Below are 22,354 nucleotides of genomic sequence, written 5' to 3'. Positions count from 1 at the left end.
TACGCATGCTCCGGAGCGCTACAGCAAACATGATTGCTGGTCTTGATTCAGCTGCACCGGCAGCGGATGGCACGGCTATATTCATGGTTCAGAAGTCCCGCAATTTTGGCAAAAAAGAAACTTTTCCGGATTCTGGATATCGCTCCTCTCAGGTCTGAGGTGAAGGTAAATAAGGAGGGGCTCAGTGGATGACTAAAAACTGGAATTAAAGGAGGACAGAAACACTTTGTCTGGAGGAAGATCACGCCGCAATGAGCAGCGTCACCGAGGATGAACGGACACCGGCGGAGGTTTGAATAGGTCCGTTCATGTAACCCTGATATAGCAAATAATGAGGCTGACTCACTCACACAGCTCATATTTTTTATTGTTTCGTTTATTTATGTCTCATACAGCAGCTGCACCATGGCCAGGTCCCCGCCCCCCCAACACACACACACCCGGTACCGGACCGATGCTGAGCAGGACACGGGACCGAGCGGTGCTGCTGGACCGAGAGCAGCCGTCATCACGGCAGAGATCCTGGAAAGATCAACAGAAATCTGCCGTTCATTGACCACAATAGTGACCAATAATCAATAATACACTGAACAAAATTAATGACAGTTTGTCGAAGTCTGAATAAAATGTTTGACTAAACGTCCACTGTCTGTATGTAATCTTCCGTCAGCTAATATATTATATCTGGGCTACTGGCATCACATTTTATTTATTTTATTTATAGATTTATTTTCATTCAAAAGATGACACAAAAAATATACATAAAAGAAAGTAATACATACATGAATGAAAACAGAGCAGAAAGAAGAATAACTTTTGTCTGCCTCTTCTTTCATCAGTTCATATTTTTACATATTTTCACAGTATTTACAAACACCATAATATTTTTCACCGAATTTTACACTCATTACACACACCTATTATTTTTTCTCTCTATCTACCTCTTCTTTATCCAACCGCTTATATTCCGTCTCAAATTTCAATCATCTGTAATCAAAATTCAAAAACAAATTCCATTCTGTCAGAATAAACTTATGCAATGTTGGACACATAATCTCATGTGTCCAACATTGCATAATTTTCCAGTAATGTAGTTTTTACATTTCTTTTAAATGCTGTGATTATTCGCATTTCTTTCACTTCTTTCTGAAGGGCATTGCACAGATTGGTTCCCTTAACAGTCACAGTGAGTTCCATTATTTTTGTTCTGAATCTGGGGTTTTTAAAAATGTCAATCCCTTAGATTATAAAAAAGTTCTTTTTTGAATCTTTCTTGAATTTTTCCTGGTAACATGTTCCTATTAGCTTTATATAATATCTGAAGTATTTTATATTCAACTATATCATCAAATTTTAAAGTATTATACTTAATGAATAGTGGGTTTGATAGGTCTCTATTTCTATTATTACTTATAATTTTCAGGGCCTTTTTTTTTCAAAATGAACATTGGTTGTGTATAAGTTTTACAGGTCGTCCCCTAAATTTCCACACAATAAGTTAAGTATGGAATAATTAGTGATTTATACAAGTTAAGTAATGCTGACTGATTTAAAACTGCTTTTACTTTATGTAATACTGCAATCGATTTAGATATTTTATTTCTAATATAATTTATATGTGACTTTCAGCTAAGGTCTTTATCAATAATAACACCTAAAAATCTTGTTTTATGTACTCTTTGAATCCCATCTATTTTAATTGATATATGTATATTATTTTCTCTATCATTAAACAATATAAAATTAGTTTTTTTAACATTTAAAACTAATTTGTTACTGTCAAACCACTATTTTATCTTGTTGAGTTCTACATTAACTACTTCTACTACCTCCTTTAAGTTATTTTCCTGAATAAAATCACTGATTAGATAAATCATTTGCTAAACTTATAGTATATTTACATTTCAGTCGTGGTTCTTCAGGTCCGTCTCCTCCGTCCAGCCTCCGGTCCGAGTCTCTCCTGGTTCCTACATCAAGTCCTCTCATGGCACCAGTGCATCTAAAGTAACTCCATCAGCCAGTACACTATTTTCTAAAACTACACAGGACAAAATAAAGTCACACACCATTTCGGAGCTAAACAGCACCTTTCCCTGCTGGATCTGAGCGTCTGAAATGCGCTCTGCAGCAGCGCGTGCGCACTGTTAAAACTGCGCTCTCCGTGGCAGGATCCATCAGTTACTGAAAGTTAAAAATCCTTTATTATTCCCACAAGAGGAAATTTTATTAGATATTCTTTAAGAGCATTAGTTTTTTTAAATATACATTCACTTTTGAATCTGTACTGAATATGTGCTGCTTGTGTTTTACGACATGTTGGAGGTTCGCTTTGTAATTACTCCGCCAGGTTTTTCTGTGCTGCACCGCAAATCCATACTGACTCAAACTTATGCACAGGATGTCAGACCTGATTTCATCTTTCCATACCATTATCATATTGATAAATATCAGAATAGAATAGAATAGACTTTATTTATCTCACCACGGAGAAATTTCAAGTTAGAGAGGCTAGAACACACATGGGGGTGCAACAAAGCGATTGAAATGTGCAAATAAAGAGTAAGAATAATTTTGAATCTTAAGAATAATAGCAGAAATCCAAGATCTAACTTTATATATAACATGAAAATATAAAAGGAGCTATGCACAAATGCCGATCTCTCTTTCATATGGCAGTGCACCCTTGTGCCGTTTTATGATTGATTAATAAATGAGAGGCTGGCCTGGGTGTCTTTTATTGACTAAGCTACAGCCTGATGGCTTCACAGACTCACTTTTCAATGTTAACTTCGGTACTGGTTTGTTTGCTGTAGCGCTCCGGAGCATGCGTATAGGTGCGACCGGTGTACACCCAATGCTGTGCGCAGATGTCCCCGGAGGAATCTGCGCGGACGGGAGCGTACGGACGGGAGCTGAGTTTTACGTGCTCCCTTAAAAGTTATAAGTGCTCACGTAAACAACTTTACGCGAGCGCGTAGAAGTTCTACGTGCTCACGTAAACAACTCTACGTGAGCACGTAAAAGTTCTACGTGCTCACGTAAACAACTTTACGCGAGCACGTAAAAGTTCTACGTGAGCACGTAAAAGCTTTACGTGAACACGTACAACTCCCTTAAAAAAATAATTTTTTTGATGTCCCTTTAGGGGCTCCGTAAACTCATGAATACTAACAGAAGTATTGCATGAAAAAGAACTTTTTGGTTGGTTTTAAAGTTTCCCAACCATGAGCTGAGGAAATTAGAAAAATAGTAAAGGACATACAGCTTTTGTCTATCATAGACTTTTTCAGATCAACTCCTTTTTTTTTTTTTTTTGTTCTTTATTTTTCATGATTTGGACTTAGGGCTTCTTCGAGTCATGTGCTTCCAGTGTGACATCCATCCATCTTCACAGGATTGTGGGAACCATGAGAGAATGTCTCGTGGTTAAAGTGGGTTGTCACTTCCAAGAGGCCTCATGTTTTATAATCTTTCTAACACATTTACACAATGTTGAAACTTTTTGGAGTTAATTAAGGAACGCTACAGACAACGGGCCCGTCAGAGGCGCCTGTTAAGAATGAATAGATTAAGATGTTTGTTCTGAAAAAACACACTCAGTGTCACTGAAGTTCAGCTTCAATCGATCCAAACAAAGAAGAGACTTTTTTTTTTTTTTTTTATAAACTTCGGTCCTGAGCAGACCCCGCTCTTCAGATGACATCACTGAAGCGAGAGTGGCCTCCATCCAATCAGAAACCAGCTACTGTCCCCTTGTCCAATCAGATCACTCCATAGTATTACGCCGATCCGGCCCATCGGCCAATCGGCGAGGCGGCTCGCTGCGGGCCCGAATCCCTCTTCAACCTTCTGCTTTCTGGAGGGGCACCTTCAACCAGCTCCGCGGTGCACTGGCAACGGCTTCCTCAGCTTTACGGGTGGAAATAACACTTCCTCACAGACACAATGTCGTTTCTGACCGTCAGCAGGCTAGCGCCTAAACTCCTCAATTCAAAGGTAAGAGATTTAGACGCTGTTTCGATGACACCCTCTGAATCGAAGCTGTGGACGAGACCTTTAAGCTAACTTTATGCTAGCCGGCTAACGACGGGCTAGTTAGTGCTAGCTTGCTCAGCCTTGTCAACCGCACTGTTAAATGTAGTTGATCAGTTGGACAGTTAACGAACCCACATCGATTATGACTGGAAGGAACGGTAGCTCTTAATCGCTGTTTCATGTCGGGGTGATATGGAGTAAAAATGCGCTGTTAGTAAACTTAGTGCCTGGTTAGCTGTCGTTAGCGAGCAGCCCGATGGCCTGGTATTGTCACAGCCTGTCTGTAACCAGTGGTGACTAGACTGGGTTAACTTTGTCTCACAAATCCACATGTCGTATTGATTTCCGCCAAACAATGCTTCTCTCGTTGCTAACATTGTGGCTGCCTAGACGACAGCTTCAACTTAAGATGTATTCACCTGCCCCGTTGACCTTCAGGTGAAGATTTAAGCCAATTAGATGATATCAAGCAGTTTATACGTACCACAACATATGCTTCGTGGATCCATCATACAAATGCATTGAACACAGTAGACACAGGTTGCCTTGCATGTCAATATACTATTTTTAATATTCCCTTTCTGAGAATACTTTATGATTCTCAACACGTGTTAAAAATGATTGCTTCAGTAGGCATTGGAGTTTGTCTCATTAATATCTTCTGTAGTATCCTCGATTATCAGTGATAGTGTTTTGCCTCCCATGCCGGCTGTAACCTTCCAGTGTCTGTAACCTACTGTCTTACTCCACTGACCTCTCAGGGTGCACTACTTAGACTTGATGACCCTCGTATCAGCGGATCCCCACCACTGATAATGTTAAAAACACATTTTGGTGGTCTTTACCTAGGCCCACTCTGACTGATGAACTAGCTTCAACCAAATAGATAGTGGGGGTTATCACAGGCGTCCTGTTATATCTAGCCTTATCTCTGTTTCCGTCTCTTTTCTTGCATAACATCGTTTTCTAAGAGCTACAACTAAAAATCATGTGGTTCACAGTGATAGTATGACAATATTGTTGTGAGGTCTTGTGATATTTGTTTCAGCTACTTTTAATTCCCCTAAGAGCAATTACATGTGTTCTTCCAAGTTCTTCTGAAAGACACCCAGTTAGAAAGTTGAAATGTTACAGTCTTGAAGGTGTGAAGAACTATCCAACAGAAACTATCCTTAAAAAAAAATAAAAAAAACATGTATTTGAGCTTGACTTTAGTAAAGTTTAAACTACAGACCAGGAGTTATGATTTGTAATGAATGCTTGGTGGCTGATCAGTCAGGTTTTGTGTTTGTTTGGAACACAGCCTTTACAAGTTTACTTATCAGCCCCTCAGAGTCGAGTAACTGCTGCTGGAAGTTGGTGAAGGAGAGACACTGGTGCTCTATATTTAAGTCACTGAGCTGTTGCATAATCTCTCTCTCAGCTGTGGAAAGTGTGCGCGGTGACGCAAGATCCTACCTTTTGTCTCGACAAGCCGTGGCGACCTTTTTCACCCTCAATAGTTGCAGATCCAGAGAGTGGACACCCTGCCCCCCACCCTTCTTCTTTCTGCCTTTGACTATTTAAATCGGTTGACAGAGAGGTTGTGTTTGTGTGGTGAGCAGCAGTTGGCTCAACGTCTCGCCGCTTTCACTGAGCTTCCAATGAGATTAGGGCCATCCTAACACTTTCCTAACCTGTGCCAGTGTTCCTTAATCTCTTACATCCCATAATTTTCTCACAGTTTCACCAGCAATCCAAAGGGTTTTGATGTTCCATGTATGACTCACACCTTAAGACTTCATGTACACAAGTTTTATAATGTCTTGTATGAAAATCATCTTCAGTTTGAACTCATTACAACATGTTGAGACAAAGAATTAAAACTAGACTTCCTCCACAATTTGCAACTTTGGCAGCAGCCATCTTTGAGACAGTTGCTTTTCTTCTAACTATCCAGCACAAAATGAAGATATTGTAAGATCGTTAATGCAGAATTGAAACTGGCCTTTCTGTAGGAGCGTATTTGTTTATGTTAAAAGTAACCGAGGAGGAAAACCTTTAACTCGCAAAAACGTTACGCAATGACATTTCCTGTTCCAACGTATCCTGTTTGTTTTACACTGGAATCGGAATGGGGTGAAATCAGGCAATCACATTAACAAGAATCAATACTTTATTGATGGTTTTTGATGCCACTCATTCTCTTGTTTGATGGAAGTAATGGTTCGAGTCATGATACCATCAGTGTTTAAATATTTTGTTTGTTTTTCTCTGGATAATGTCTATTGTGCTGGTAGAGGAACTTCCTCAAATCAATCTTATTGCCATTTAATTGTTGCAGCTATTTCTGATCAGTCCAGACATGTCTTATTGAAGCATTAAACATTTGGGATAACCTTGAGTGGAGATTAACCTCCACCCGTCTCAAGATGGCAAGACCAGAAATGGAAACCAGTTGAAACGTGACACTTTTGGAGACAATGCCCAGAGGGGCTATGCAGAGTGGAGAAATTAAAAATTGGACAAGACGGATTAATTATTTATCAATCATCAAGTTCTTTAACTTGTAGATGCAGGTCATTCTGCTGTTTGGCGTTTGAAATGATTTGTCATTGTTCTTTATTCCACAGAATGCCACTTGCTTCTTTGTCGCTGCCAGAAATGCCAGCGCCTCAACAACAGTAAGTTCACTCCAGTTTTCTGCTTGCTTCATGTTTCAGCACGCCATCAAATCTGTGGCTGAAAAAGAAAAAAGGTTTACACAGTTGGATTTTTTTTGTCTGTTAACAGAAAATGCTGACCTCTGCACTGCTACAGATCAATTTCTCCTTCTGAAATGTTTACTTGAACTTTGTTTAATTAACTGCAGTCGACATTGAAAGGATGTGATTTATTTTTAGTCTGGCTGTTCAGTCAATAGCATCACTGATTAAATATTGTGTTTTTTGTCACAGAACTTGAAGGATGTCCTGGCAGACCTCATTCCCAAAGAACAGAGCAGGATCAAGAATTTTAAACAACAGTACGGCAAAACCAACATAGGGCAGATTACTGTGGATATGGTGAGTGATTCCGACAGCCGTAAACAACATGAGTGCTTAAAATATAGACGAGGCAGAATACATTAACGGAGCTAGAGGCTTGTGGTCCGTCGTAATAATTTTGTGGAGGAACTCCGAAGCCCCTGACCACATTACATTCGCATATAATTCATGCGGTTGTGCACGGCTTTCCCCTCTGTGTCAGGCATCGGTGCTCAGCGACCTCACTCGGAGGTCAGGTTGTGGACGGCTTTCTGCCTGCCAAGCATTTCGCTGAGTCACTGCAAACCCTGCTGCAATTGGCTAATGGAGAACTGGCGCATACGGACAATGCGTATGAATTATTACTGTCTTATTCACTGTTCTTCCACGTTTTTTGTTTTTTTTTTACATAGTCAACGGACCTCCTGGAATCACTAGATTTATGGTGCATTGAAAATGTTCTCTTTTTGATTTAAATGTAAAACTTGTGGGCAGGTTTTTAAGGGAATTTGTCATATTATCAGTTTAAATGATTAGAGGAGACTTGTTTTACTTAAATTTGGGAGATTGATTCATATATATTGTGCTTTTATCATGTGAGAATCCTTGATTGTTTTCTCTCTGATAATCTCATGTGGAATTTGCCATTTGTAGGAAGCAGATCAAACCAATCAAATTTCATGAATTTAAAAAAACTGTTATGAGGTGTTCCTAATATTCTACCCTCTTACTGTTTGGTTAATGGTGACAAGACAGAACTCTAAGAATGTTTCTTTAATAATCCTGTCCATCTCTAACATAACGGTCAAATAAAAGGAAAACTTGACTGTCGCTTTTCGGAAAATCATAACTTTTAGCACTGCATATCTATCACATATCTACTGTCTGGTGAGTTAGCAGGAACAGGAAGCTCTTTTATTTCACCATAAAAATGTCGAGTGTTGCATAATACAGAAATAATGTGCTGATTACACATTTATGTTAACTGTCGTGGCAGTAGTTTTCACCCTCTGCACTTTTGTGATTTTTCTTTTCTTTTGTTTTTGTTCGTCCTCAGGTTTATGGCGGTATGAGGGGCATGAAGGGTCTGGTGTATGAAACCTCTGTGTTGGATCCTGAAGAGGTCAGTATTAGTTTATTGCGCTCATTAACAGCTGTCAGTAAATCACAATAAAATTTCTGATCTCGGTTATCAAACAAGGTACAAGGTCACTGGGGAATAGTTTCCAATGGGCTTGGCAAAAGTAGTTTTTTTTTTCTTTCCAGCTGTTAAAGTTCTCAGTGGAATTTCTTTCTAAAGATCAATTTCAAAGAGTTATTCTAGTTTTAATTTACTCAGCTGTTATAATTGAAAAGATGATTGTGTTTGTCAGGACAGTCTTAGAAACAGCAGCCAGCATAATGAATTCAAGATTTCCTGCATTCGTTTTAATTTACTTTGACTTCATTCTTTTTTTTACTCGGTGAAATGAAGTGAGGTTGTGATTTCTCAGCGTTACAGAACCGTTGTTGTGTCGTCCTGCTTTCCCGGTTACTGCTTCCTGTATCAGATCATCAGCACTGGTTATCGTGTGTGTTATGACTAACGTCTCGCCGTGTGTCCTCTGCTCAGGGCATTCGCTTCAGGGGCTACAGCATTCCAGAGTGTCAGAAGCTGCTCCCCAAAGCCCCGGGAGGCGAGGAGCCGCTGCCCGAGGGCCTCTTCTGGCTGCTGGTCACAGGACAGGTCCCCACCGAGGAGCAGGTGACTGGAAAACACCCCCCTCAACCAAGTTTATAATGCATTCATTTGAAGGACTGAAGCCAGTTTAAAGAAATAGAATCAGGAAAATCTGTAGAGATTTTAGTCTGTCTTGCAATAAATTAGATTTTATAATTGGTATGTTGATGATGAGGATTTTACTGACTTGAAAATCTAAATGGATAAAAATATTCTTCAACAACACCTGAAGTTTTTTAATTGATCTTCCAGCAACATTAGAAGATATTGATATGTAAAATTCTTGAGTTTTGTCTTATGAACTGTTGCGGTAGGTCAGGCTACAGGGAGCAAATTAGGTTACAGAGGGCAGACCTGTAGTGATGACTCAGCCACAGTGACGAGAAACCAACACCCTGAATCCGAGGTTGATTGAAAAACAAGCTGCAGCCTGCAGACATTTTATTGTTTTACGTTATCTGGCCCTGGGGAGGCGTGACGATAACGCTGTCAGGAGGCTTTGTCCTTACCTGACTGTGATACTTCAACTTCCACCCTTTGATTAATCTATCATGTCAGTTAAAGAATGCAGCTGAGGAGTGAACTTTGAATCCAGCATGACTGCGAGCTGCTTAATAACTGAAAGGTTTCGCTAACTGGAGGGTTTACATGTGTTTATTTTTTTCATTTTTCCCCTCCTCCAAGGTGAACTGGGTGTCCAAAGAGTGGGCGAAAAGAGCAGCTCTCCCCTCCCACGTTGTCACCATGCTGGACAATTTCCCCACAAACCTGCACCCCATGTCTCAGTTCAGTGCTGCGATCACAGCCCTGAACAGCGAGAGCAGCTTCGCCCGGGCGTACTCTGAAGGAGTCCACAAGACCAAGTACTGGGAGGTCAGTTCCTCTTCACCCGTTTCTGGGTCTGCAAACATCCGGTCCGGCCTGTCTGAGAGGACTTTCCAGTGAATCTGGTGCACAAATGCGTTGTCCTCAGATGCTTTTTGTTTATGTAATGCCGTTACCTAATCTTATTGTCTTTATTGTCCCAGTTCGTCTACGAGGACTCCATGGACTTGATTGCCAAACTGCCCTGCATCGCTGCAAAGATCTACCGCAACCTGTACCGCGAAGGCAGCAGCATCGGAGCCATCGACTCCAACCTGGATTGGTCGCACAACTTCACCAACATGCTGGGCTACAGCGACGCTCAGTTCACCGAGCTGATGAGGCTCTACCTCACCATTCACAGGTGCAGCGCGAAAAACATCCGCTTTGATGTCGGGAACTGGTTCCCCGTGTAGAGATCTGGATTTATTCCAAGCTTCTGTCTCCGGTTACGCCTCGCCATCAAAGTGGCGCAGCGTTAATGTAAATCACACGTGGAGCGTTAAACAAACTAAGATGAAGCGTTTGAAGGAGCGGACGGCTCTTCAAACAGGCCGAGCTGCTCCGGGACAAGGATCTTATTGATTTTATTCATGGGTTTTCATGAGCGAGTAGATCAACGGGGCCATGTGTCAGGAGAGCTCTCATTTCCAACATGGCTTTAAGGAGCTACGTTAAATGAACTGCAGGATGGCGGCCGGCCGCGTCGGATCGACCATGAAACCAGAGGGGTCATTTCCAATGTCTTTAAACATTTATATCACATCCACACTATACGAGTGCTTAGTGTTATTGAGAATTGATTCTGTGATTTACGTCTTTTTAGAGTAGCACAAAAATAAAATAGATATTTAGATCATATCTGTTTCTTTAATGCAATCAAAATAATTTATACAGTAGTAATTACAGGTAGAAATATGTTGAATGTGTATTATATATATTTATATTAGCCATATTTATCTATTGATTATAGGTCATTATGTCAAACCTTCATGTCAGTTGAACAGCATCAAGCATGACCATTCTCCATCGTTTATCGAACCGGGGTCCATCTCACAGTGATCTGAGAGTGCTAACCACTGCACAATTCCCACATTCTACTTATGTATGTTTAAGAAGGAAAAGAAAGCCGAAAAAATTGTATATGATCGGCGTAGATGAGCTCAGGTTGTCTCGGTGTGTGACAGGAGTCTGAATGTGTCTCATGACTTTGAAACCCAGATTATAGATTTATATCTAACGTACACTGCACTCTGTTTAGCCATCAGATTTTCCATCGTGCAGCAAAATGAGCGATGAAAGCGCCGCATGTCGTAACCCACTGTGTCACTTTACGTCACTGTGGGATCGGACACAGAATCATTCAGAGCTGTCGACCGCGGCTCGGATACAAAGGGCAAAGCGCTGGCAGGCTGCTCATTTCAGTGACTGATTACGCTGCATTGTCCGGCAAACGGTGTTCGCCACCTAGTGCCCAAAACCAGCAAGAACCCATAATCCTCAGCTGTCTGGCACTGATCTGATCTCAATGCTGCTGCCTTTTCTCCCTCTGTGACGTCACAGCGACCATGAAGGAGGCAACGTCAGCGCTCACACCAGCCACCTCGTGGGCAGCGCCCTGTCCGACCCCTACCTGTCCTTCAGCGCTGCCATGAACGGGCTGGCTGGGCCTCTGCACGGCCTGGCCAATCAGGTCCGTACAAAGCCAATCATTGTTTTTTCAGACAGTTTCAGATGTAGGCAGAATTAACTCTGGATAGCTGTGCTTTTATGATTTTCACATTTTATCCCAGTTATGCTAATATTATAACAATAAGGTGGATTTTGAGAAGAAAGGAAGTTAAAACTATTGTCCCTCAACACAGGGTTTATTTTTTGTTCTCTGTTGAATTGTGAAACTTGTTTTGGAGAGCGTTCTCCACCACCACAGCTTGTTTAGCCGTGCACGAGGGAAGGTCACTCCTCCTTCATTAAGCCTGCAAGCTGTCAAAGTTTCCCGCACCGATTCCAGTACAGTCTGCCATCTGGTTTTATGTTTGCTAATTAAAAATCAATCATATGATTTGGCCGCCTGTTTCTCAGATCCTGCTGACATATTTGAAAGTTTTATTTCAAAACACTGCTGACATTTAAGAATTCCCAAAACACACAGTACGGTAAAACTGGACTGACTTGTTTCTGGTACCACCATGTCGTATTCTGTGGTATTTAAAGTGGGGAAAAAGCAGTCTGGGCAGTGTGAAGATCATGATTGAAGCCTACTTATTTATTCCGAATGCTGGGTTGTGACGACACCCTGCTCTGCTGCGTCTCCCAGGAGGTGCTGGTGTGGCTGACGGCTCTGCAGAAGGAGCTGGGAGGAGAAGTGTCTGATGAGAGGATGAGGGATTACATCTGGAACACTCTCAAGTCTGGACGGGTAAAAACACACTACACCTGTCACTAGTTAGGATCGTCTCTTTTTGCACTGATTTGGTTGTGTGACTCCACTATTGATCAATCAAACAACATTAAAACAATGCAGTATAGTTAATATTCTTCTTCTGATTGATTGTAACTCCTAAAGACTGGAACTCTGCACAAGAGCTACTGTTTTAGACACTATCGGACACGGTCGTCTTACCATCACAGTTTCTCACACGCTTTCTGATTTATTTATTTTTATATTCAGCTTAATGTGTTTCACCAGCTAACTAAGCCCTGATGAAGAGATGGCTGGTGTTGCTATATATCATAATGTTATGGCTGACTGGTGTAATTCATAATATGATAGTCTAATAGCCTAATATGACAGTCTATAAATATTTTTTTAGATTCCGTGTTTTCAGCTGGCACACCATCTGTTTAGAAAATAATTTGAATGATCATACACTTCATACAAGTCTGCCTTTCTTGATTTATTATTTTATCAGTTTTTTTTTCCTTTCTTTGATCACCTTTTACCAATTTAGAAATGTGTTCACAGACTTTGAGAAAAAAAGAGAAAATAAAATTAGGAAAAGTAATATTTTATGTCACAAATACAATTTAAGAATTATTTGAGACACATTAACACAGTTTGAACTTATTTCTGTGGTGTTAAGATTAGACGTATCAGGATCTGGTTGTTGATGGAGTTGTATATAAAACCAAAATTTAATCCTGATATGGGAGAAATACGATTGCTTCTATAGAAAGTGCTCTTTGTGATGATTGTATAACTCTTTATCAGTAACATATTCGTTCACCTCTAAAATGACCTTGCTGTTTTGGCCGCAGGTGGTTCCCGGCTACGGCCACGCCGTTCTGAGGAAGACCGACCCGCGCTACACCTGCCAGCGAGAGTTTGCCCTGAAGCATCTGCCCAACGACCCCATGTTCAAGCTGGTGGCTCAGCTCTACAAGATCGTCCCCAACGTGCTCCTGGAGCAGGGCAAGGCCAAGAACCCCTGGCCCAACGTGGACGCGCACAGCGGCGTGCTGCTGCAGGTGAGACACGCCGACCGCCGTGCATCTGACCGCTGTAAGCGCCGACCGGCTGACCATGCCTCCCCCCCTCCCTCCCTCCACAGTATTACGGCATGACCGAGATGAACTACTACACGGTGCTGTTCGGCGTGTCCCGCGCTCTCGGCGTTCTGGCCCAGCTGGTGTGGAGCCGAGCCCTCGGCTTCCCGCTGGAGCGCCCCAAGTCCATGAGCACGGATGGACTGATGACTTTGGTCGGAGCAAAGTCGGGCTGAAGGCGCCGCCTGTGAAAGAAGCTGGGGTTAGTGAAGGGTGGGAGGAGGTGGAAATATCACACAGGCAGACATACGTTGACCCCCTGTCATTTCCAACCCCAGGGATTTAATGGGATTCAAAGAGACAGTACGCTTTTAATGTCATTTCACAAAAGAAGGGCCTTTTAAAATTGTCAACACCAGTAGTGTTTAGGTGTGTTTAGTTGACCCGCCGATGAGCTTTTCCTGCCGCGTGTTCATATCTGGTGCAAAAGTTTGAGACACACGTCCCCGTAACCCTCCGTAGGCTCACACCACGCCCCCACTGCAGGTCTGCCGAGCATGGCTACGACTCCCCCCGAGCGGCCGGCGCCATCCCCATTCAGCACGGCGGCCCAAACACCGCCAGGCAGTGGCTTTAAAGGGAAATGTGGGAGTGGACTGGACTTGATTTGCTTAACAGATCTGTAGTTAAAGAATAATAAGCCTTCCTGGCTTTTTTTTTTTTTTTTTTTTTTTTTTTTGGGTCGTGGGGGGTGGGGATAGGCCGACAAGGTGTTTCAGTTCAGATGGTTTTCCGAGCAAATGATCCCCGTTGAGTTTAGTTTCTCCTCTATGCAACGCCGTCGTCCGGTCCACACTTTCCACTCCCACTTATGAACACTCCAGTTTAGGAAAAACAAGGCTCCTCACCAGTCAAACTGACAGCCCCTTTTAAAAAAAATACAATTTCAGAGAAATGAAACTCGGTTAAAAGATACTGCCCCTTTAAATCTTTAGTGTCCCCCCTTATTTCTCCGATCGTAGTTTATTTTTTCTTTTAAAAGATGACCTGTATCCCCTCTATGATCAAAATAACTGTCTCTGTTTTTATAGTAATTCTTCCTCTGCTATACTTTCCCCTCAACATGCTCTCCTTTTTGTTTTTTGTTTTTTTTTTTAAATCAAATGTCTCTGCTCAAAGAGTCTCATAGATAGTAGAGAATCCAGAATAATGTACAGTAACTTCAGCAAAGGGTGTTGGAATCGTCAGCCTGTGAAAGATCCTTAAGAGCAAGCTTGAATCTGAAGTGGGATATTGGGAGCGGGGGAGGGGAGGGGAGGGAGCTTTGTATTGAATTTGTTTAAGTCCTGTCTTATTTGAGTTTATACTCGCTTCTCCCTCGCCGGAGAGCTCTATAAACTTCAACTACTCCAAAATGAGCACTTGCTTGATTGGCGTCCCTGATTTAGTAGCAGTAGACACCCTCCCAGGATGATTGTGTCCCTTTTTATGGGGGTTTTACTTCTTCTTCTTTTTTTTTTTTTTCTGGTGTTGAATATGTATAAAAACTATAATTGGTTTCTCATTTCGTGGTTTTATTTATACTTTGTGTACATAGGTATATATATGTATAGCTTGAATGTATGAGCTCTGTGCGATCACTTGCTTGTAACAACCACAATGAGTACCACAGTTTACCACCGTGTTCCCGGCGCCCAGTCAGCCCCGCTGTTAACACCCCGCCTCACTGGGCACCGCGAAACCCTGACAGCGAACAAAATGCAAACCCTGCAGCTATCTTTGTACATACACAAACTTGTCGCCTGGCTCTGTGGGCTTAGCTGGTGCTGTTTTTTTTTTTTTTTTTCTCCTTCAGGTGTTTCACTTGATGGTTTCAAGCTTGCTCTTAAGTCCCAGGTTGGTCAACACTCCAGTGTTTGTGTCGCTTTAGATCTGGCGTTTCCCCCTCCGGGACAGTACTCGCGTTTAGTCAGTCGCTCACGCAGATGTTTGATTCTCTCTGCTCTGCTTTCTTCTCACTTTCTCCAAACCTTGCTTTTATTTTATTTTTTCATTTCTTCTCTTTTTGTGTGTGTGTGTGTGTGTGTGTGTGTTTTGTGTTTTCTTGTGGTGTTCTTACCATGCAGCATCTTCTCCACATGGTTGTGGTTATTTTGATCGTAGAGGAGTATATGAAGGTATGTGATAACTGGGAGGATTCGTTGAAAAGCAAACAGGAGATGGGGGCTGGATGCGTCAAAAGGGCAAGAAAAGCTTGCGGAGCAACTATTGAAAAACCTAACAAAAAATGAAAAATAAAGGTTTTTAATAACACTCGTTTGTTCTCTTTTTTTTTTTATTCCACAATACAGGAAGTTGATAAGTACTAACCACTCCTCTCCAACTGAGCCACAGGTTATATGGCCTCTTTATCTAAGTCGGCCGGGGGTCCTGGCGCCGATCACAGCTGACTGGGTCAAGGCAGGATACACTCCGTAACACGTCACCGCTCCGTCGCAGAGCAAACGCTCGCCAAGCAACGTAGAGTCGACACTTTAACCTCAATATTCTGGACTGTGGGAGGAACAACTGCGAGCGGGGAGGACATGCAAACAGCAAATATGACCTCTGCGAGACAGTACATAAGGGCATCACTGAAATATTTGTTTGATCAACTTCAGAGAACAAGAACATCTTCGCAAAAAATGACAAACGAGGTCACAGTAACTAAATCTAGCTGATGGTGATAAGAGAGCTACACACCTGGAAGTGAACCCTATTATATTGCAGAGAATAAAACAAAAAAAACTAAAGCTTTGAGCCTGTTTGAACAGGTTTTCCTTGTTTGTGTTCAGTGTCGTCTGGGATTCAGGCTGGATATTCCACAGATGTGGGTCGGAGTAATTAAAGGGCTTTGTTCTAACTTTAGGATGAAAATCCTCCAGCTGAACACCTGAGGGCTCCACAGAGCTCATGGAGTAATCAAATAAAGCTCAAACACAGAGAGGGTTATAAACTGTCTTTCTGATGCTTGTTGGCACACGTCCAGCTGCATTCTGGATGAGAGGAGCTCAAACTTCCTAACTGATCTGAAAAAAAAAAAAAAAAATTTAATCAGCGCTCAATGCCAGAATGACGTCTGGCTTCAATAAATCATTTCCTTTTGTACCTTCATGATCATGAAAAGGAGGATGGTTCAAATACCCACCTCTTCTACGTGCTGTTATTAATAACTGGCCCACATACCTTCACCCCACTCTGGTTTCCTTCTGGTCAGCTGTGTCCTTTTCTCCGGTTGGCCTTTGCGGCTGCCGAGGCGCCTTCGCCTCGTGCCTCTACTGTGCCGTTAAAACCACTGAACCCCGCCGCCGCCACCGCAGGTGGAGGGCAGGGGGGGGACCGGTACCGCCGGGCGACTCACAGACCACGCACACCAAGGCAGGTCACGCCTCCTTTTTTATTTAAATAAAGCTTTGAGGGTACATCCACACTATTTACATCGATACATTTGTGTGTGCAACATTAAAAGTGACTGAAGTCCAAAGTGACGGCGGCACTTTGTGCTGCAGCGGCTCAGCCGGCGACGGAGCCTCCCTCCGAGTGAACGAACCGGGCCGAGGCCGCTCAGGAGGAGACACAGTGTGGGGCTTTAATTCATTTTTGTTTATTCAGGTTCAGCGCAAAGGCAGACTCACTCTCCTGTCTTTATGTTTCTCCGAGCTGTATTGGCACGAAGGACAAAGCTCCTGCAGCGAAATCCCCTGCCAGCTCATCAGTTTGGTCAACTCAAGTGTAACAAGGTCAGTAATGGAAATCTTGCCAATAGTGTAATAACATAACATTTTAGCGTTTTTTTTTTTTTGCACATTGCTCTTAATAGAAAATGCATCGTCGTCACATTCGTTTACTACACAGCACTTCATTTTATTCAATCGGTGGCAGCTGATTGGCCACCGTCGCACTACTGCTTGCTACAACTTGAGGTTCCTAAATGACGCAGCATCGCTGATAACACAAAGCTATCCCATAAGTCACATTTACACACTCGGTTTCAGAGTTTCTGGTCAGTGTATCATTCTCCTGACGACCACGACTTGCTTTTTTTATTTAACACTGAAGCAGCAAACAATGAGCAGTTTATCAGTTCAGTTCAAGTTTAAGATCTTTTAGAGGGGGAAACAATACAACAGTTTAGCCTGGAGAGAATGTAATCCTGACCGTTAAGTCTGGATAGAAACACCACGGCACGAAAGAAAACACATTTCAGCGGTCGTTCCACGTGAAGTCGCTGCTGGCGCCCGGACTGGATGATACACCGACACAAAACGCCATCTGTTCAATGCCTGTAGTGACTTACAGGACAGCTTGAATGATCACAAATCAAAACTTTCAATATTTGTTTATCAGTTTTTCTAGAAAAAATAAAACTTAACACTCCAAAAAAAAAAAAAAAAAAAAAAAAAGTAGAATTTTAAAATCTTTAATAACTTACTGTTTTTTTAGGTCATTTTTAACATGAACAGTGATTCACAGGCCTGTTTAGATTTTAATACATATTCCTCATGCATTGATTAACTGACCCTCGACTTTCACATGACCTCTAAACAAAACAACTAAAACACGTCAGCTTCAAAAAAAAAAAAAAACTATCGAGCCACAGTTCAGTCTTATCTGAGAATGAATCTCGAGCGAGTGGACTGAATAAACTGCCGGTGACGGAGGAGGTCGCAGCGCGACCTCTGGCGACCTCTACGTATGAAAACGATACAATCAGTGAGCTTGAGGAGCGACGGCTCACTCCGATATGAAGAGCAAACCCCAGCAGGACTGAACTCCGGCCCCGAGCGACGCAACACGGAAAGGCTCGACATGGATTCGCCTGGTTTCAGTTCCGTTACATCCATGCATCTCAATAAATAGAAAGAAAAGCTCCCACAAATAAGCAAGACGAGGATAAATGATTCGTAATGTTTTATTCTACAGCCCGTCACTCTGTCTGAACGTGCACGATAAAGGGAACATCCACACGACTGTCATCATCTCCTCTGATCTGACGCGTCCCATCAACGCGTCTTTAGTTCCTTTTGGCAACTAAACACAAAATGAAGCAACTTCTCTTTACTTTCTATTTTTAACACTATCTAGAAATGAAAACATGGATTCATTCCGGTTGTGCAAACTTTAAATGTCTCAACTCTACTTTTTTTTTTAATTTTCTTATTTATTTTTTTTATTCCCCCTCTCTCAAAGCTGGGCTGTAAAATAAGGCATTAAGTAAAACTGGCAGGCTAAGTCTCATTCTCAAAAAAAAAAACAAAAAACAACGCTCACAGCACAACAACCAAGTTAAAGCTAAACGAGCCTCCGAGCGCCGAGGCCATCGGATCGTCTCATTGCACAGTGACAACGCTCTCCTAACGTCCCGAATCATGGCACCTGTTTTAAAATCTGGATCCGCTGAAATGTGTGCATGGATAAACGAGCTGGGATGTTTTATTGTAGAAAACAGCGACTATTTCACGTCAGGAAATATATTAAAACTCAAGAGAAGCGATAACGTACAAGGCAGCGAGATGATCCCAGAGTTGCAATTTACTTGATGAGCAGGGAGGTTAGAACAGTAACCTTGAGCCGGAGCGAGCTCCAACGCCTGGCTCGTGTCTCGGGAGGGGGAAGAAGAAGAAGAAGAAGAGGAAAAAAAAAAAAAAAAAAAAAGGACTCACTAACACTTCCAGCGTGAAGGTATCAGTGGTTTACGACATGAATACAGCTTGTAACAGCTCTGAACACGCTGGACTCCTGCTGAAGTGGAGGTAGACGGAAACTCAAGGGGGCGGGGCTAAAGAAAGAACTCCAACATTGTGCTAACGGGAGGCGGAGTCCTCGTTCGTCTGCGCAGCGGCGGAAGCTTGGAGGTGGGGACTGACTAAGCGGCGTCATGCGGGTCTGAGAAGTGTTAGCAGGGGACGGGGGGGACAGGGGGGAGGGGGGACCGGGAACGGGGCGGGTTTAAGGCCAGGCGAGGGCGTTCGGCGGACGTGATCACGTCTGGTGCACCTCGTGGAACATCAGCTCTCGGGGGATACGAGTCTCTGGGCCGTACACCTTGCAGGCCCGCCGCTCGAACGCCGCCACGTTCTGCTTCACCACTTCGTCGAAGAACATGGTGGCTAACTGGGAGTGCAGCAACGAGCGGAACTCAAAGGAAATCTGCGTGAGAGAGAGAGAACACAGGGGAAGGGAGTGATCAGGTGTTGTTCACTGTCCCTCTAAACAAGGCCACAGACGAGGGGAAAAGTCCACGGTGAAGCACGGACCTCAGGATACTTACAGAAAAGTCTACTGTGCAGGTGCGAGGGTAACCGGGAATGCCAGGACTAAAGCGCCATATCGTCTCCAGGTGGTTGAACAACTTTCCGTCTGTACAAACTGCCTGAAACAACCCGGAGACAGACGACAGCGTTACGAACTAAACAACGTGTTCGTGTCTCAAACACGACCAGTTCGGCTTCACTTTCAGGTGACTGCTCAGATTAAAACTTTTATCACATTTTAGTAGGAATGGAAACAAATAATTACAGGAATTTACAGTCATTAAGTCCTTGATTAATACATGCTGTCTCTTGGACTGTCATTAAAAAAAGGTTTTGATGGTACAGTGAACTTAAAGTCTTGGCTATTTGTTTATTTTGGTTAAAATAAAGATAGGTTTACTTGAGTTTATGCCAATAATCTAATTTAAAAATCTTTAGTCACTACTGGGAACACCCAAAATTTTAAATTACCTATTATTATATAACCCCACATTTGATCTACATGTTTGCAGTAAATTATTTAATTCTTTCAGCAGTTAAAATGTAAACTTTATTTCTATATTTCTTTCTCTTTGTGTGTTTCCTTTACAGACTGTCTAGGAAATCTAATTTAAAGTAAATATTCTATTTAAGTAAAATAATCAAATGCATCCTTTGAGAAATCTGCTCTGTTTTTATTTAATGATTTTTTTAAAAGCAAATGTTTTAGCTTTTCGTGAAGTATCATTCATCACTTTCTCCACCTCTCCATTTGAAGAACTTTAAAGAAACTTCCCTACACAGATCGCTCACGCAGGACATAAAAAAATACTGAGACCGACATCAGCGGTTACTGCCACCGTCACTTACTTTGACTAGATGAGGCCGAACACTGGTGATCATGGACGTGTATCTCTCCACCACTGGAGGGAAGCCCACCTCCAGCTGAGCTTTGGAGTGGCCGGCTCTCCTCATGATGGTCTGGGACTTCTTACACCAAGGCACAAAGTGCTTGTACTCGTCAACGTTGGCCACCACATCGTACATTTCTTGCATAGAATACCTAGAAGAGAGAAAAAGCACGGATTAACTTTGTTTTAGACGTCGAAAACAAGATGTCAGTGGCTCACAGGGCTAAGTTACCCAAGTATCCTCCGCTCCGAGTACTCCTTTCTTTTGTTGGTGAGGCTGATGAAGTTTCTGCTTTGGGGAACGCTTGTCATTGTGTCCCAATCCTGAAGGCAAAGCACCCTGGGAGATCTCGTCATCAAAATGCCACATGATGACAAATGTCTGAAAGGTAAGAGGGAAAATGTTTTCCAAAGCCTCATTCTGGAAAGCCAACGATCGGCCAGAGGCAACAAAAAGAAACATTCCAGCGAGCGCACGCAGAGCGCCGCACCAGGAGCTTCCTGAATCTTGTTTGTTTTTGAACATCCTCACCCGTTGTGTGTCGAGCTTTGAACGAGAAGGCCAAAAATGGTTTGATATGTCAGATTGTGTTTCAGCATTCGTATAACTATAAATTACATAGATTTTCTTGTAGTAGAACACGCCCCTTAACCTGCTGAGGGTCAGAGCAATACTCTCCCACCCACTGTTTCCCAAAACCCTGTGGGAAGGAAAACAACAATAACTGCTGTTTAACATATTAGAGAGATCAGCTTGGAATTTTCCTGATAAATCATGCAGGAAATTTCCTTTGATTCCTGGATGTGTTTCAGAATACATAATCAACACTAACAGCTATATTCCAGAGATCAAATAACATTTAAACACTCTATCAATAGAAATTTTCCTACATACAAGAAACAACATTCAAACACATCCTAAGTTTAATTGTATGGCAATCAAATAATCTTCAGTCTCATTTCTGTCTCTCAGAAATCTATTTGTTGAGGTATCAAAACTGTGTTTTAAATAATTTTATCCCAAAACCTCTAAACTATACAAGCCCCCAACTATTATCGGCCTGCTAGCTTTTACACACTCAAGGTAAAGCCATATGTTTACCCTGTGGTGAGTGGCCGGCCCTTTGTGTGTTTGATTATATTAGACTCTGCTTGGCCATCCTTGATTTAATATGTATACATAACAGGACATAATGTTTTGCAGACATTGTGGATGGAGTGCATGTTTTAGGCACGCTGATACAATTTGAAGTGATTTACTGAAAGAAAAAATTAACATTAAACATGTAAGGACAGGGAAATAAACACAGGAAGACAAAAAGTAAACAGAAGATAAATCAATAACAATGAAACAGACAAATTAGGAAGATAGGATAAAGAGAAAGTATCAGGAATACTGAAATCTACATAGAATTTTAAAAAAAATGACAAAACAGAGGTTGAGAAGAGGAATGAAACTATTAAATGATTGTTTCAAGTAAAACACACATAAGGCCAAACGTATGAGGTACATTTTAGGCTTCAGTTAAAGCGTTTCGCAATTATATTTATGTATTTATCAAGAGAATCAAAACCCTCCTCCCCATGAGAAGAGAATCAGTGAGCAGAGTGACTTTGGTTCCGTCCAGCCTGTGACCTTCTCCCGAGCAGCGCCTGACCAGAGGCGACCCTCCGAATGCCTGCCGCCTTAATAATAGAACCGGGGGGTCCGTGCCAGGCTCACCTGATGTTTTGCCGTTGGCATCCTCTTTGCACCGCTGTACGACAGGATCGCGGGGAGCCCACCGTGGCTATGTGGAGGAAGTCGCTGACTGTCCGCACACCCATGGGTAACCTCCGGGCACCGGCCGCGGCTGCCATCAAACCAGCCGCTCTGACGCCTGGCTGCGTGAAGCTGAGCCCGGGGTCTGGTCCGAGACCGGGGGCAGGGAGGTTTCACACGGTGACAACCCAAACCCTCTACCGCTGCTTCAGGGCGGCTTCTCGTTTTAAAAATTAAAAAGCCGGTTAGTTGTAAGCGTTTATCCGGACCACCTGCACCTCAGTCGGTCTCTTGTTCGA

The 22,354-nt window shown here is 42.5% G+C and overlaps 2 protein-coding genes and 1 long non-coding RNA gene across 4 annotated transcripts; 1 reads left to right on the top strand and 2 right to left on the bottom strand.

The window, feature by feature from the left end:
• Nucleotides 1–360: 360 nt before the first annotated feature.
• LOC115408917 (uncharacterized) lies at nt 361–2,902 on the bottom strand. Its single transcript, XR_003933807.1, has 3 exons — nt 2,775–2,902; nt 1,902–2,038; nt 361–522 (listed from the first exon to the last, which is right to left on the bottom strand). It is a non-coding gene; the product is annotated as an uncharacterized LOC115408917 (long non-coding RNA).
• Nucleotides 2,903–3,834: 932 nt separating this feature from the next.
• On the top strand, nt 3,835–15,423 carry cs (citrate synthase). Of its 2 annotated transcripts, XM_030119871.1 has the most exons (12): nt 3,835–3,996; nt 6,648–6,698; nt 6,972–7,079; nt 8,098–8,163; nt 8,653–8,784; nt 9,445–9,633; nt 9,789–9,988; nt 11,188–11,317; nt 11,942–12,043; nt 12,883–13,092; nt 13,176–13,372; nt 15,237–15,423. In XM_030119871.1, exons 1-11 carry the CDS (start codon nt 3,946–3,948, stop codon nt 13,344–13,346), a joined length of 1,410 nt encoding a protein of 469 aa, XP_029975731.1. In that variant the 5' UTR covers nt 3,835–3,945; the 3' UTR covers nt 13,347–13,372; nt 15,237–15,423. The 2 variants fall into 2 exon arrangements, with proteins under 2 accessions (XP_029975731.1, XP_029975730.1); XM_030119870.1 differs by lacking the exon at nt 15,237–15,423 and having other exon boundaries at nt 13,176–13,408.
• A 1,482-nt stretch (nt 15,424–16,905) lies between these two features.
• Nucleotides 16,906–22,153, bottom strand: coq10a (coenzyme Q10A). Its single transcript, XM_030119878.1, has 5 exons — nt 22,017–22,153; nt 20,526–20,675; nt 20,253–20,445; nt 19,421–19,522; nt 16,906–19,299 (listed from the first exon to the last, which is right to left on the bottom strand). The coding sequence occupies exons 1-5, from the start codon at nt 22,151–22,153 to the stop codon at nt 19,132–19,134; spliced, it is 750 nt and encodes a 249-aa protein (XP_029975738.1). The 3' UTR covers nt 16,906–19,131.
• Between the last annotated feature and the right edge of the window lie 201 nt (nt 22,154–22,354).

Source organism: Salarias fasciatus, chromosome 20 (genome assembly GCF_902148845.1).
Source record: "Salarias fasciatus chromosome 20, fSalaFa1.1, whole genome shotgun sequence".
NCBI classification, from domain to species: Eukaryota; Metazoa; Chordata; class Actinopteri; order Blenniiformes; family Blenniidae; genus Salarias; species Salarias fasciatus.
Note: the sequence above shows the minus strand (reverse complement) of the source record. Positions and strands in the feature narration are given on the sequence as shown.